General features: G+C 40.1%; 2 protein-coding genes across 2 annotated transcripts; both read right to left on the bottom strand.

Moving 5' to 3' along the window:
- Nucleotides 1–401: 401 nt before the first annotated feature.
- dclre1b (DNA cross-link repair 1B) lies at nt 402–3356 on the bottom strand. Its single transcript, XM_057356867.1, has 5 exons — nt 3202–3356; nt 2608–2908; nt 2282–2447; nt 1991–2173; nt 402–1665 (listed from the first exon to the last, which is right to left on the bottom strand). Exons 2-5 carry the CDS (start codon nt 2797–2799, stop codon nt 539–541), a joined length of 1668 nt encoding a protein of 555 aa, XP_057212850.1. The 5' UTR covers nt 2800–2908; nt 3202–3356; the 3' UTR covers nt 402–538.
- A 1782-nt stretch (nt 3357–5138) lies between these two features.
- adora1b (adenosine A1 receptor b) lies at nt 5139–12812 on the bottom strand. The gene is made up of 2 exons (XM_057357657.1): nt 11532–12812; nt 5139–7686 (listed from the first exon to the last, which is right to left on the bottom strand). The coding sequence occupies exons 1-2, from the start codon at nt 11867–11869 to the stop codon at nt 7008–7010; spliced, it is 1017 nt and encodes a 338-aa protein (XP_057213640.1). The 5' UTR covers nt 11870–12812; the 3' UTR covers nt 5139–7007.
- Between the last annotated feature and the right edge of the window lie 1401 nt (nt 12813–14213).

Here is a 14213-nt window from a genome sequence, read left to right as displayed (position 1 = left end):
TTTTGGGAGAAGGTTAATGAGTTCAGTTGTGTATACTTTTCCCATTTCTGATTTAGTTATAAGCAAAAGATCCAATTAGACTTTTTATCCGATTAATCGTCAAAACAATCGTTAGTTGCAGCCACCATTGAGTACCATAGCAGGAAAAATTACAACGTTAGTCAAAAGTTCCCCAGAACCGTTTGCTTTCCTACATTTTTCAAAATATCTTCTTTTGTGTTCAACAGAACAAAGAAGTTTAGACATTTTTCCTACTATGGTAGTCAATGGGGTCCAAGAACTGTTTGATTACAAGCATTCTTCCAAATATCTTTCTCTGTGTTTATTAGAACAAAGACATTTGTACAGATTTGGAACAACTTGAGGGTGAGTAAATGAAGACAGAATTTTCATTTTTGGGTAAACAATACTGTTGTTTATTAACAAAAGACTACATGATGAAATAACAGATTTATATTTTTAAAGTAAAAATGAAGTGTTTCAGCTTGTTTGCATGCATACCTGCTTAAAAGTGCTTGTTTAATCCCAAAAATGTCTATTAAGGCATCTTTATTGGTTCTTCCAGGGGATCGCCTACTTGTTTAGGACGATCGACTGGAGTGAGCCGAAACTCATCCAGGCCCCGCAACACCTGCTCACCCTTGAGTTCCTCAGCAGGTGCTGTGAAGTTACTGATGAGCCACTGCTCAATATGCTCTCTCTCCAAGGTAAAGGTGGTCAAGGGGGCCTCGGCAGCAACACAGGCCCGGTCGTGGATCCTGATACTGTCCATAGAAAAACATGTCTCTCTAGAATTGGTGCTGCCCATTTGAGGGCTCTTCTTTGAAGCAGGCGTGCACTCACGCTCACGTTCGTACGTGCAGTTGGAATCAGGTGATCTTGCATGTTTAAGTGAATTAACAGATTCATTGTCATCGGGAGGAAGGCTGCTGCCAATCGTGACAACATCATCTGATGCGACCCGGACGAGTTTCAGGCGTTTGCTCTGGTGGCCGTTCTCTCGACGGAATGAGTCAGGGCTCATATCTACAAGGATGCAGTCAGTCTCTTCATCCATCTCAGAGTTTGTGTCAGCATCTGTATGATCTGATCGTCCATCACAAGCAAGGTGGCTTGTTTGTGACCCTGGAGAATCAAACACCACCCCCCGTGGGCGAGAGGTTCGTTGAAACATGTTTGATGTGCTGTTTGCTGAGGCAAGAATGTTAGTCTCATTCATCATGCAACGTTGGACTGACTCTGGGATGATCACAGCTTCGCGCTTCTTACGGGGGCTCAGATGGGAGGAGAAGTATGGCAAGCAGTTCCCCACGATAGGCACAAGAGAGACAGGATGCAGTGCGGACACGAAGTCCTCCAGCTCCTGGTAGGAGGAATGGTCAGAGTAAGGCACCACATGGACATTAGGGTGGGAGGAGACCATGGGGCGGCTAGTGGGCAGTATAGCTATGGTGGGTTGCTCCTTATTCCACGCCAGCAGGTTGGAGGCGTTGATCTCAGACTGGCTCACTACACGAATGCGGCCCGCGCCGCGCTCAGTGGTAAAAACGTCGGGGAGTTCCAGAACTCGCAGGGTTTCCAAACGCTCCACATCCACCTCCACCCATGTTTTAAACTCCATAGCCAGCTTCACAAGGAGAGACTCTTTACCCAGAGAGTAAAGTCCTGCAGAGTTCAGATAAAAGACTTCTGATTATCAATATAACATTACACTTTTAAAACACACTTAATGTATTGCAAGAGGCTCAAAAGATGCTAAAAATGCATAAACATTATTACAAGAAAATTAGAAACCAATGACAAGCAAATTATGATTTTAAGATAGCATTTTGTAAAGGTTTTCAATCATCTTTTCAATTTTTTTAATACTTTGTAATCTAGTACAATGAAATAAATACATTTTAAGTGAGGTGACACTTTTAGTAGCCACTGTGTGAATCAAACAATTTATAAATGAGCTTTAAATGAAGTTAAAGCATGACAGTCTCACCAATAACAACGGTGTACCCAGGATGAGCTCTGATGATCTCTTTAATTTGCTGAGTGGCTAGGTTGCGAGACGGGACAGCTCGAGTGGGGTCACAGTTTGTGTTGTCCAGATATAGCACACCAATAGTGGTGTTGTTCCTCAGACACTCCTCACGTAACATAGATGGAGTATAACGAAAGTCACCTGAATTGAACATATGAAACCAAAGGTAAATGTGACAGTAACACAATGAACGTGATAGTTTCGCATATGTCATCTATGAATAAAAAGATGAATCAATCCATCACACACCGGTGTAGAGAATGGTGCCGAAGTATCCCTGGAACAGAAACATAACTGCCCCAGGACAATGGTTGGCATCTATTAGAGTAACAGTCATTCGTTCTTTCCCGAGATCATCCAACAACAACATGTGGGCTTCCCCAACCTCCAAAGGACGAATCCATTTCTCTTTCACCTGTGGATCAAGATGACACAATTTTAGGTGCAGTTCGTGCACAGATTAATTCATTGATTTATGATACATATTAAATCACAAAATTCTAGAGGGTATTTAACGCTCCATTTATGCATCGGTGTATGCTTTGTTTTCAAGCGGGTAGAAAGAGAGAGCTCACCTGCAGTTTAAGTTTGAGGAGCTTAGCAGTGAGGGGAGAGCAGTAGATGGGTCTGTAACTCCATGTGGACGACAGGCCAGAGGTGTGATCCGCGTGCATGTGGGACAGGAAAAACAGACGCACACCTTGGCACTTACGGAGCTGCCAAAAGTCAACGGCTATGGGAGTGTCCGGTATGAGTTTTCCATTCATTTTATGCTGCTGTTTGACGCTCAGACAAGTTATTACTTATTTCCAAACTAATGTCCACAATGGCCGTATTTCGGTACACGAGATTTGTTCATGTTCGAAAACGTGTAACCTTTAGAAACACAAAACATTCATTCACCGTGCACTTACTGTAAAAGGTTTGTAACGTAAAACTGTTTGATGAAACAATAAAAATGGCACCAGCATTAGCGAGCAGCGCTAGCAGTTAACTGTTTAGATCTCCCTCCATTGGAAGTAGCGACATGGCAGCAACAGCAGCGATCAAACTTACAAAAGCACCGAATGGGAAATGACAAGAAACGCACAGAGGCATGCAACGGCTTGCAAAGTAGTGTTCATCCAAACGTGTTAGCAGGCTAGTTAGCTATATGCAGGTTAAAATACCGTATTTGTGCAGATGCGTGGCCTGCTGAACCCACACGTGAGATTTCTGGAGTCACTGGCGCGTATGTTCAAAGTCATTTTTTAAGCGCGGGTTGTTTCAAGCATTGCTATTTTTGTTTCTGTTTTGTGCGCCAAAATGCACAGCTGCTGGCCACGCCCACACATCGCGCATGGGCTCTCCGACGTCACGCGTTGCCATAATTTTTCAGATTTGACCCCAAAATGACCCATTGTTAAATGTCACAAACATCCATTTTTTTATTTATTATGCAGTGTTCTTCAAATAATGATTCTCTGTTCTTTCTTTCTTTCTTTCTTTGCAAGTAAAACTTTTTGCAAGTATCGTAGATCCGTCTTGTTGATAAACCGAATTTAACACCGTTTGTGCCTCACAGAGACAATAATTTGTTAGAAAAATTAACAAAATACCAATTGTATATTTTTATTGAAATTCATCCACGGGGTGTCACTGTTGTCCTAGTTATGCAGCTTTACTGTACAGTAAAATTTGAAATTCATATTCTTATTTACATATTTTGATTTTGCTGATTGTATTCCTTAAATGTTTTTTATTAATAGATCATAATAGAATTTTACTAATATTTTTAAAATGTATATTTAATACTAAGAGGAAAATCAGTTTTAACGTCTATTATACGTTTACACCTGGCAAAATTTTGCAACTTTTTACGGCAGGCTTTGTTTTATATTTAGCTCCGTGATAACGTACAAAAACGTAGTTACATAACTAGAATGCTTTTCTTTAATAACTGTTGAGTTCACGCTGCGGAGTCCACTAGAGGTCAATATAACAACACAGTATGGTGCACTTTGCTATGTGTACCCTACTGAGAGCTTTATTATTTTTGTTCGAAAATCTTGAGGCATTTTTAAGATAATTAAGCAACAAAAGCTAAGCAGTTAGGCAGCAGGCTTGTAAAAATCTTGTATTGGAAGCAAAAGGCCTGTTCACATACAACATCATATCATTTTTAAACCTTATTGTTTAGCCTAATAGATTAGAATTTGGCAGTATATAGACGTTGGCTGTATGACTAAGATCACCTGTACTGTTTTTCTGTAAAGGGTTGCTCCTTAGCACACAGGAAACACATTTGAGCACTTACCATAAAGGAGAACTTTGCCCAAGGTGTGTCTAAAACAGCTCACCCACTACAGACCTTTAAGGCTCAAATACACTACAAGACTTTTGCTCAGATTTTGCCCAGGTTTTCAGTCTGTGCCAGTCTGCAGATTTGATCAGTTAGTGTGTTTCTATCTGAAACTTTTAAAAAGTCTGTAAGTGTATGTCTAGTTTAAAAAAAATCTGTTCAGATTTTAAAGTCTTGTAGTGTATTCCAGCCATTACACTTAAAAAATTGTGTAATGATATGTACAACAAATAAGACAAAGAAATGTGATTCAGAGCAGAACACACACACATATATAAAGAGATTAGTCTTTGAAATGCCATGCATGCATTTCCAGCTGTGCTCCTGTTGCTCAACTGATAGGCCATTGCATTAGGAGTGCAAAAGGTGTGAGCTTGATTCCAAGGCAACATACTTGTACATGGTAATAAAACGTATAACGTGGTTGCACTTTAAGTCAAATCGCTTTAAATAAAAGTGCCTGTCAAATGCATAAATGTTACTGTAAATGTATTGACACTCTGATTAGCTGAAATAATGATGATGAAGAGGAGTTCAATTTTCCATTGATCGCAAAGTGATGTTTCCTGTTTGTCATCTCTCGTAGATGTTTCCGATGACAATCTGATATAATTATACCTGCATGGGTGTCAAACAGGATGTTTCCACCTCCTCATCCATGTATAGCTAAACTCATTCTTGTAAACCACAGTTTATAGAGCTGTCTAATTCTGAGTCTGTTTGCTGGAATGAAGTAAAAAACAAGAAGGCAGATTTAATTAGCCCATTAATCCCATTTACTCAGAAATCCTTCATGTACAAATGATTGTAATTCCACAACTGTTTGTTTAACAATTATGAACATACTGTATTCATATAGTGCATTACATTGTTATGTACAGATTAAATACATGTTCGGTTTGGATGCCATTAGGTAGAGAACAGGTAGTACATCCACATGTGAGATCAGTTGTGACAGACAGATGGTAAAGCTGAAGTGTGTAATGTTTTCTGCATCACTTGAGTCATCAAACAGAATTGCAAAAAAATGACTTTTACCTGTATTAAAACATCCCGAACATCTGCCGTCGGTCAGACAAATTGAATGCTTTGATAGTGCCACAAATCCACGGTGTTTATACTTTTCAGGGAAAATTTCCAAGAACTCATTACACTTCATTTTTAAAGGATTATCACCCCCCCCAAAATATGTCACTTTTAATTTACCATCATATTATTTCAAATTTAAAGGTCCAGTGTATGAAATTTAGCAACCACTATGGAGGATGACACAGCACTAAGATGTCATCATATTTTCGCTTATTTCCCGAATCAGATAACGTACTTACGAAATGCGCTCTTCTAGAGCAGTTTGTCTGATTAGGGCTACTGTAGAAACAACATGGCGGATTCCATGCAGGGGGACCCGTGGTGTATGTAAATAGAAATAACTCATTCTAAGGTGATAAAGAGATAACGCTTCATTATGTAAGGTCTGAAGACATCGCTGTGTATGTTATATTGCATTTTTGTCAATAGATGCTGCAAAACATTACAAAGAGGTGGACAGCTTCTGGTCCCTGTACGCTTTCACAGGATAAAAAGAGCATTACGTACATTCTGCCTAAAATATCCTTCTTTTTCTTACAAGAAATTTGCATGGGTTTAAAACCAAATGAGGTTTAGTTAATAATGACAGCTTTTTCATATTTTGTGTGAACTACACAAAAAAGCATTCAGTATTTAGCAGTAGTGTAACATACTCATGCCAGTCTTTTGCGTGTATGCGTAAATACCCAAAATTACTATAATACTGTATGGTTTAACATCATGATCATTGATCATTTTTTAACCCTGAAAACTTTCAAATAGTACAGGATTTAATACATTGCTAAATACGTTGGCAGCTGCAAGTTCCTCTTGGTTTCTTGTCACCACATTTAAAAGGATAAATAGGACAGGTCCAGTCATTCTGCGACATGCATTCAATCGCTCACACACTACGCACAGTTTTGCTAAAAGGTAAAAGAACCTCACTGCGACTGTGAGTAAAATGCAGTTTCAGCTGCCTGGAGCATATTTGTTTTTCACCACAATAACCTGTGCTGAGACACCCCTTAAACCAAGAAGAGAACGAAATACATGTAAAACTTTTGTACCACCTCTTTCTTGTCACTGTTTATGACATCCTCTTCCTGGAATTGTGCACAAAGGTTCAAAATACAAGCAGAATGTCCAAGAACCTGAGAGTGTGCTGTCATTTCTGTACTGTACTGCATACAGTACATTCAAAGAAAAGTAGTGATTTCTGGTGATCTTTCCATATTAACCATGTTCTTTGTGATGTTTTATAATAGAGATAACATCACATCATGTTGGATACCTCATTTGTGCAATACTTAAAAAAGTTTGTTCAAGGCTGCTTCATAAAGCTAGATTTCCTGTAGGTTCCCTTCTTGAACATTCTCTTCGAAGTGACCTAAACTCACTTCTCTGGCCCTTTGTAGTCTTAAATCAATGCTGGCCCATAATTCCAATAAAGGGACAAATCTCAACCACACCCTCACATTTAAAACAAACAAACCAGGTCTTGACACCACTGGACATCCAGCCAGCAGAACCCATATGGCCTCCTCGAGAATGCTGGGACGTCGGTCAGACGTTATGTTCCAAATGAAGTTCAGGAGGAGCGGCGGCGATGTAGTGGTTGTTATCCAGTCTCTCGCTCGGATAGCTCTCAGGAGGCGGGGCATCCTTGCAGCAGAAGTACTGCTTCCAGATCCTCTGGAATGCCGTGCGGAACTTCTTGATGCGGAAAGCGTAAACGATGGGGTTGACGGCAGAGTTACCGTGCGTGAGCAGAATGGCGATGTAAATGAGGAACATGGGCTTCTCACACTTTGGACAGAAGAGTGTGATGCAGTTCATGATGTGGAGAGGAAGCCAGCTAACCGCGAACAGAAAAAGCACTAAAGCCAGAGACTTTGCCAGCTTCAGTTCTTTGTCGTAATACTTGTTTGGTTCGGCGTGGCTGGTCACCTTCTTATTCAGATGCTTGTGGATCATGTAGAAGATTTCAGAGTAAATGATCAGCATGAAAAGCAGAGGGGGCAGCACCCAACCGAAGAAGTTGAAGTAGACCATGTACTCCATGCTGATGACGTTCTCGAATTGGCAGGTGATGATGAGGTCAGGGCCGAGCGAGGCGTTTTTACGTTGCAGGTTGCTTAAATTGTTCCAGCCCAGCATGGGAGTCAAGCCGACTATGAAGGCCACCATCCAGCAAACAAAAACTGCTATTCCGGCTCGCTTTGGAGTGACCACACGCTTGTAACTGCAAGACAAGAAGAATAGTATGGAACTATGTTTTCACTGGAGTATGTGCATTATGAATAATTCAATTACAACAGTATCAAAACGTCCTCATTTTAAAGTTACTACTGTGCAAACCAATCATCTGGATTGACCGATGTTGCATTGTGTCTTTGAATTACTGTTCATACATAACACTGACAGAGTAATGATCCCTTTGCAAATCTTTAAAAGCCTGTGTGAAGGCTGTAAATGACCAAGGCCATGTAAACATCTCTGTGTTTCCGCTGTCAACCCTGAATCAGAGTCAATCTGTGATATAGCGTCATCATCTGTGAGATTGCTTCACTCAAGTCTGTCCTCCACCAAACAGATCCGCCGCTTGTCTGAGATGCCTTTAAGCCTACATTTCATCCTACTCTCTCAAACTCTCTCGGTGGGGATGATTTCAGAACAAAGGTACCGGTGATTTAATGACAGACTTTCAAGTTTCTCTCTAGCTGTTTCACTGTAGACATCGTCTGATGCCAATTTGGTAGACTTCGCTCAACCCTATTCCATCCTAAGGCACTCTGGGTATTTGTTAAGATTCAACATAGTGGTTAAGATTTCTGACCATTTTTTTAGCCTTACTGCAACTGAACTAATTTGTTTTAATTATATCATTCAAATGTATGTATCTAGTAGTATCTAATCCAGAGGTGGGCCACATTCGGCCCCTCAAGCAAATTCAAATGGCCCTCGAGGCGGTTTTTAAATGTATTCAATAACATTTCAGTTAGGATTTTGGTGAAAATAACAAATTTGATGTAATACAAACAAAACCCATTAGATGGCGCGAGTCTGCGATGCAGCTCTAGCTAGACGGACGTATTTAAAGGGGTCAAATGACCGGGCTAAAACGAATATTATCGTTTGTTTTAAATGTAAGGCAATGTGTATACACAATTTAAGGTTAAAAAACGCTGTATTTTCCACATACCGTGCATGTTTGTATCTCCTCTTTGCCCTGCCTCTCTGAAACGCACAGATATTTACCAAAGCTCATCGCTCTGAAAAGCGAGGTGTGCTATGATTGGCCAGTTAACCAGAGCACAGTGATTGGTCGAATACTGCAAGCGTGTGACAGAAATGTAACGCCTCTTACCATATTTGGAACATCAGGTTCCAAAGCAATTGTACTGACAGGTATGCCCACCTTACTTGCGTATACATTTGGGCGGTCTTAGTCAAGTCAAACCACAAACTGATTTGTGGGGGTGTGGTTACACAAGGTTTTTCAGGCAGGTCTGGGTGAACATTCGCTTTCAGATAGAATGCATCTTTTGTTCCGACACATTCATTTTTGCAATTTTACGTGTCTAATACATGCATGGGCAACTTATAACACATCAAAGACACAGAAAAACACGTATTCGCGCCATATGACCCCTTTAAACGCTGCATTGAACACTGCGTTTGCGTCTCATGTCTTTTGAAACTGTGTTATGAGCTTTGGTTTACTATAGCATGACAGGCAATTTCTGTTATCAGAAGCACGTCTCGAGACACTTGAGTCTTTCACATGTCCGACTTAGCTAAGTGGTGGAGTGATACAGACTGTGAAATGGTTCCTGTAGTGATACTGGTGAAATATGGCATGGCTCTCAGCCAATCAGATTCGAGAACCAGAATAATTGTAAATATGGCTCACAATAGATATAAATTAAATTGAGAGCTGTTTGCAATGCCAAATGTTTTAACTCGGATTGGAATATTACACTGTTTTATTTTTAGAACTGTATATTACACATCTGATTTCACATTTGTATGTATGTATATAACCAGTGATATGCACAAAGGGTAGAGCTACAGAAAAGTGTATTAGTGGTTGTGGTTTTTCTTTTTTTTTTAATATAAAAGTGTTTGATGAGATCAGATATTTACTGCATTTTAAAAGCCATAAATTCAGTATTGAGCAGAATTACGTTTAGCCTTTTGGTTCAGCCCTCCACTACAGTCACATTTCTCATGTGGCCCCTTGGGATTAATTGCACACCCCTGAATTATAGAGGAATCATTGACAAAATGATCAAATTAAATAAAATAATGTATAGTGTAAATTATTATGGCTAATAATGTGTCTTACTCTTATGTCTCATTTTTTTCAATATAAAAATCTTTACAGAACACAGGGTAGAAGGAATTGCGTGTCCATACACCACAGTAGTTATCAAATCTCAGTTTGGAATAAATAAAAAAAGGTTTAATTTGATGAGCAAATAATAAGCGGCCCTTAACATGGATTCGAAAACTTGATGTGGCCCTCGAGGTAAAAAGTTTGCCCACCCCTGATCTAATCTATTAAAACACTAAACAATAAATTTATATTTTCACCCTATTGTATATTTTGCCATGTTAATCTTTGCATACTGAATTGAGGAACATATCAAAACTTTTAAGGAATTTAAATGGATTAAATGTCATCTCTGAATATTCACTCTGACCAAGTTTTCTTAATTTTAATTCCGGTTCAATGGCCTGCTATAGTTTTGCAATATTGTCATCATTGTGCAGTGACAGGAACTCTATAAAGACTCACTCTCGACTTCTCTATCGCTATCTATAGCAATTTAACAGGATTCTACCGAATCTCCACCCCTCTCATTGAAAATAAAGTGTCACTTTGCAGGCGGCACCAAGCGCTATATTTTCCTTTCACTTTTTCGGCTATCTGTCAGCTCATAATAAACGCTTTCTTACAAGAGGCCAAAAGAGTTGCGATTGTCGGGATGGATTTTATGTCAATACGGCATATAGTATAGGTCACAATAATCAAACTGTTCAGATTACAAGATATAACGCAACCAAAATTTCCCTGTTGCTTCATAATTTAAAGGAACAATCCCCCCAAAAACAATTCTGTCATCAGTTACTCACCTTCGAGTTGTTCCAAATCTGGATAAATATCTTTGTTCTGATGAACACAGAGAAAGATATTTTGATGAATGCTTGTAACCAAACAGTTTTTGGACCCCATTGACTACCATAGTAGGAAAAATAACTTTATACTTTTGAAGAATGTAGGATAGCAAACAGTTCTGGGGGATTTTTGACTACCATTGTCATTTTTCCTTTAGTCAATGGGATCCAAGAACTGTTTGGTTACAAGCGTTTGTCTAAATATCTTTCTGTGTTCAACCAAACAAAGAAATTTATACAGATGTGGGTGAGTAATTCATGACAGAATTTTTGGGTGAACTATCCATTATTTAAAGAAATATTGGGGATTTGAACACTCTGTGCACTTGTGTAAAAGCCCAGAAAAGCCCCTAAAATGCATCTTTTAAAATTGTACGATTTTTCAGTCTTCTCTGGGACAGTGGTTAACTCCTTGCACACTGTGTTTGTAACTATGATATACTATAGCTAGAACTGCAGCTATTGTGAGGGTATTGTGTGGTCGTGACCTAAACACTAAACAACAACAAAATAGGCCCATGTGCTTATTGAATCAGGTGTCGGTTTAGGCTTCCTGCAAGCCTGACAATGCATTCAATATAAAGCTCTGAATATGGTGTAAGCAAAATGGAACGGCATGAGTCATATGTCATCATGTGCATGTGGTTACCTCTGTCGGGTTGTACCCGCAATAAATCCAGTATTCTGGCCAAATAGAGGCAATGGGGTTCAATCATTTTTCCTGCTTTAAAAATAACTCTAAAAGCTGATTAATATGTCAAAAGAGCTATCATTTTGATTAGTTGACTGTAAATAATGTTTAGCCTACATACTGTGGGTCAACATAATGTATCATACAAGAAAATATCAAATGCATTAAATATGCACTTAACAACACTCTTGCATCAGAGAGAATGATAACTTTACCTGGTTGGGATCTTGACTCTAAGGTATCGGTCCATGGCTATTGCGAGCAATGCAAGGATAGAACTTTGGGTCAAAACCAGCACTGTGCAAGCCACCAGCAAGCAACTGTAGAAGTGAGTCTGAAGTCCGATACTTATCGTTATCGCCAAGGGTATAACAAGCGCTCCTACCGCGATGTCGGCGAGTGCCAGAGAAACAATGAAACAAAACGTAGTATCTCTCAGAGATTTGTTAATTTTGACCGCCCAAACCACCATCACGTTTCCTATGACAGAAGACACGGCGATCACCACCTCCATGCCCATGTAGAGGGCTTTGGCCGCGGAGTCTTCGGGCATGCTTTCACTCGACGAGAATCGATATGATGATGACTGTCCACGCCACAACTGGCTTTCGAGTGAAAGTGATGAGTAAAATCATTAACTGTAGTCCAGGGGGGAAATCCTCGCGTTAGACCGTCAAAAGAGTAGCTGTATCTCACTCGTGTCTATTTACAAGTGACGAGATTGAATAAAAAAACCACACGCACACACACACAAGAGTAATCGAATACAAAATGATCAAATGCCCAGTTTTAAGCGTTTTCTTTTCGCGTTGCACGGCACCTCTTCGTTTAGATCCACCTGCGCGAGACAGGCGCGCGCCACTTATTTATCCAATTCAAAATATTCATTTGTCACCTGCAACTCTCCGGCAGTTCTCTGGATGTCCAAACGGTAGGGAAAAAGATAAAATAGCGCACCATATTTCTTGCTGGAAATGGGAACGATATTGTCCAGAGCGCAGCGTTTCTTTCCAACACTCGAAAGCTATGCGGTGCCCCAGAATAACTGTCGATGGGTAGAGCCCTTTGTCTCACTCATTCTCGCCCACTTGCCAATTTAAAGCACTTTTTGGAGCAAAATGCGTACTTCGCGTGGATTCTCTGTCTCCAGAATGTCAAACCCAGAGGTCGTTCCGGTTTCCCTTTGATAAGAGGAAAAAAGGCGAACCCCACCATCCCAAGCACGGTGCTGGCTGGGTTCGCTCTCTCCTTGAGGATGCACGGAGGCTTTTCTACTTTCTTTTGTTTAGGGTCCGAACTCCTTTTCTCAATGTTGTATTCGTGTAGTAGCCTACAAATAGAGAGGCTCGTTCGGGATGAGTGTGGCAGTCGGTGTCCTTGTTTAGTGTAATATTAGTGCGCACTGTAGATGAGACACCATTGCACCCATGAGATTGGAGGGAAGCAGGTGATGACTGTCTGATTAGCAGTGAATAATGAAAACACGCCCTATAAAAATATGAAATATATGGTCAAATATATTTCACAAAACGAATGGCTTTGAAGATCTATATTAATTTAAATACCAAATAAGGCATCCATTAAAAGCATTTCTGCATTCTTCCACAACCCACAAGGGAAGTGACTCAAAATAAGCCATTTCACACTTTGCAGTGTCCTTTTGATGTGAAAGTTTGTGTCTCAAACACCACCATGTGATCTCTATTCATAGCTGTTTTTAGGTGAATCATAATGAAGTCTTCTGCCCCGGACAAAGACCGCTCAGTGCTTTAGCCTCTCCAGGACTGAATGTGAGCTCAGGCAAGACGAAGTGCACACTCTCCTCTACATAGATGCAGGTAGCTCACAGTGATTTAGCAAGCAGAGAGATTCGTGGCTAGAATAAGCTGCCTGCACCACAGTGACAGTCTCATTTCCATACGGGAAAATTCTAGGTGATCCATCAAGGGCTATGAATTCGTCCATGCACTTCACAGAATTCCGGCATGTGAATTATCCTGTCGATTCTGGGGAAACAGAGGCCCCGTTATTCTTAAAAATAAATAAAATACCACTCTTGATGTAAGCGCTTCTATCAATTTTAACATGCTGAAAAAAAGAAGCTGTAGCAGAAAAATATATAATTTTATTTAATAAAACGCAGTAAAAAGAAATACAATAAATTAGAAATAAGAAGTGGTTTATTTTATATCCTATCAGTCCATGGCCATAAATTTGGGCTCATGTCTATTTTCTGGCGGTTTAATAGTTCTCGAACGAGCACTAGGGTACAGTGTGAATTGTCAGATCAATGCATGGCTGCATGAGCAGCAACCAATTATTCATCAGCCATTCCTTGTGTTTAAATGATTTGCTGAGTCAAGAAACAAGAGCTTACGCCTGAATAAATTGCAGGGGCCCTTTTCATGCACCGAGGCAGGTTCAGTGCTGTGAGCCGTATCTTAGGAAAGTCCAGATGGTAAACATCTTTTTACATAGCATACAGTTGGTACTGAGATACCGAAACCCCAGCTGAGCACGACCACATGAATCTCACTCAAGGGATAATAAAAGACATTAGCGATCAACAAACAAGAAACCAGGCTACTAAGGATTGTGGGGATGATGTTTTCTTTGTTTCCCAGGTAGGATTACCGGGCTATTATTTTGAAGCGTTCCACTGTTTTTTTTGGATTGGGGTTACTGTAGGTCAAAAGGTCATACATCAGAGGGTGAGAGGTCAGACAATGATGCACAAATCGGATAGTCGTATATATAGCAGGGTTACGCCTGCTACGTCTATTATATCTTGCACAAATAATTCACCTTGAACAGCATTACAAGCATTCCTCATAATCCTTAGGGCGGTTTTGGGCCCTTAGATGGCATGGATTAAGTGTTGTCCCTGAAAAGAAATA

This window comes from Triplophysa rosa, linkage group LG17, assembly GCF_024868665.1.
Source record: "Triplophysa rosa linkage group LG17, Trosa_1v2, whole genome shotgun sequence".
NCBI lineage: Eukaryota > Metazoa > Chordata > Actinopteri > Cypriniformes > Nemacheilidae > Triplophysa > Triplophysa rosa.
Note: the sequence above shows the minus strand (reverse complement) of the source record. Positions and strands in the feature narration are given on the sequence as shown.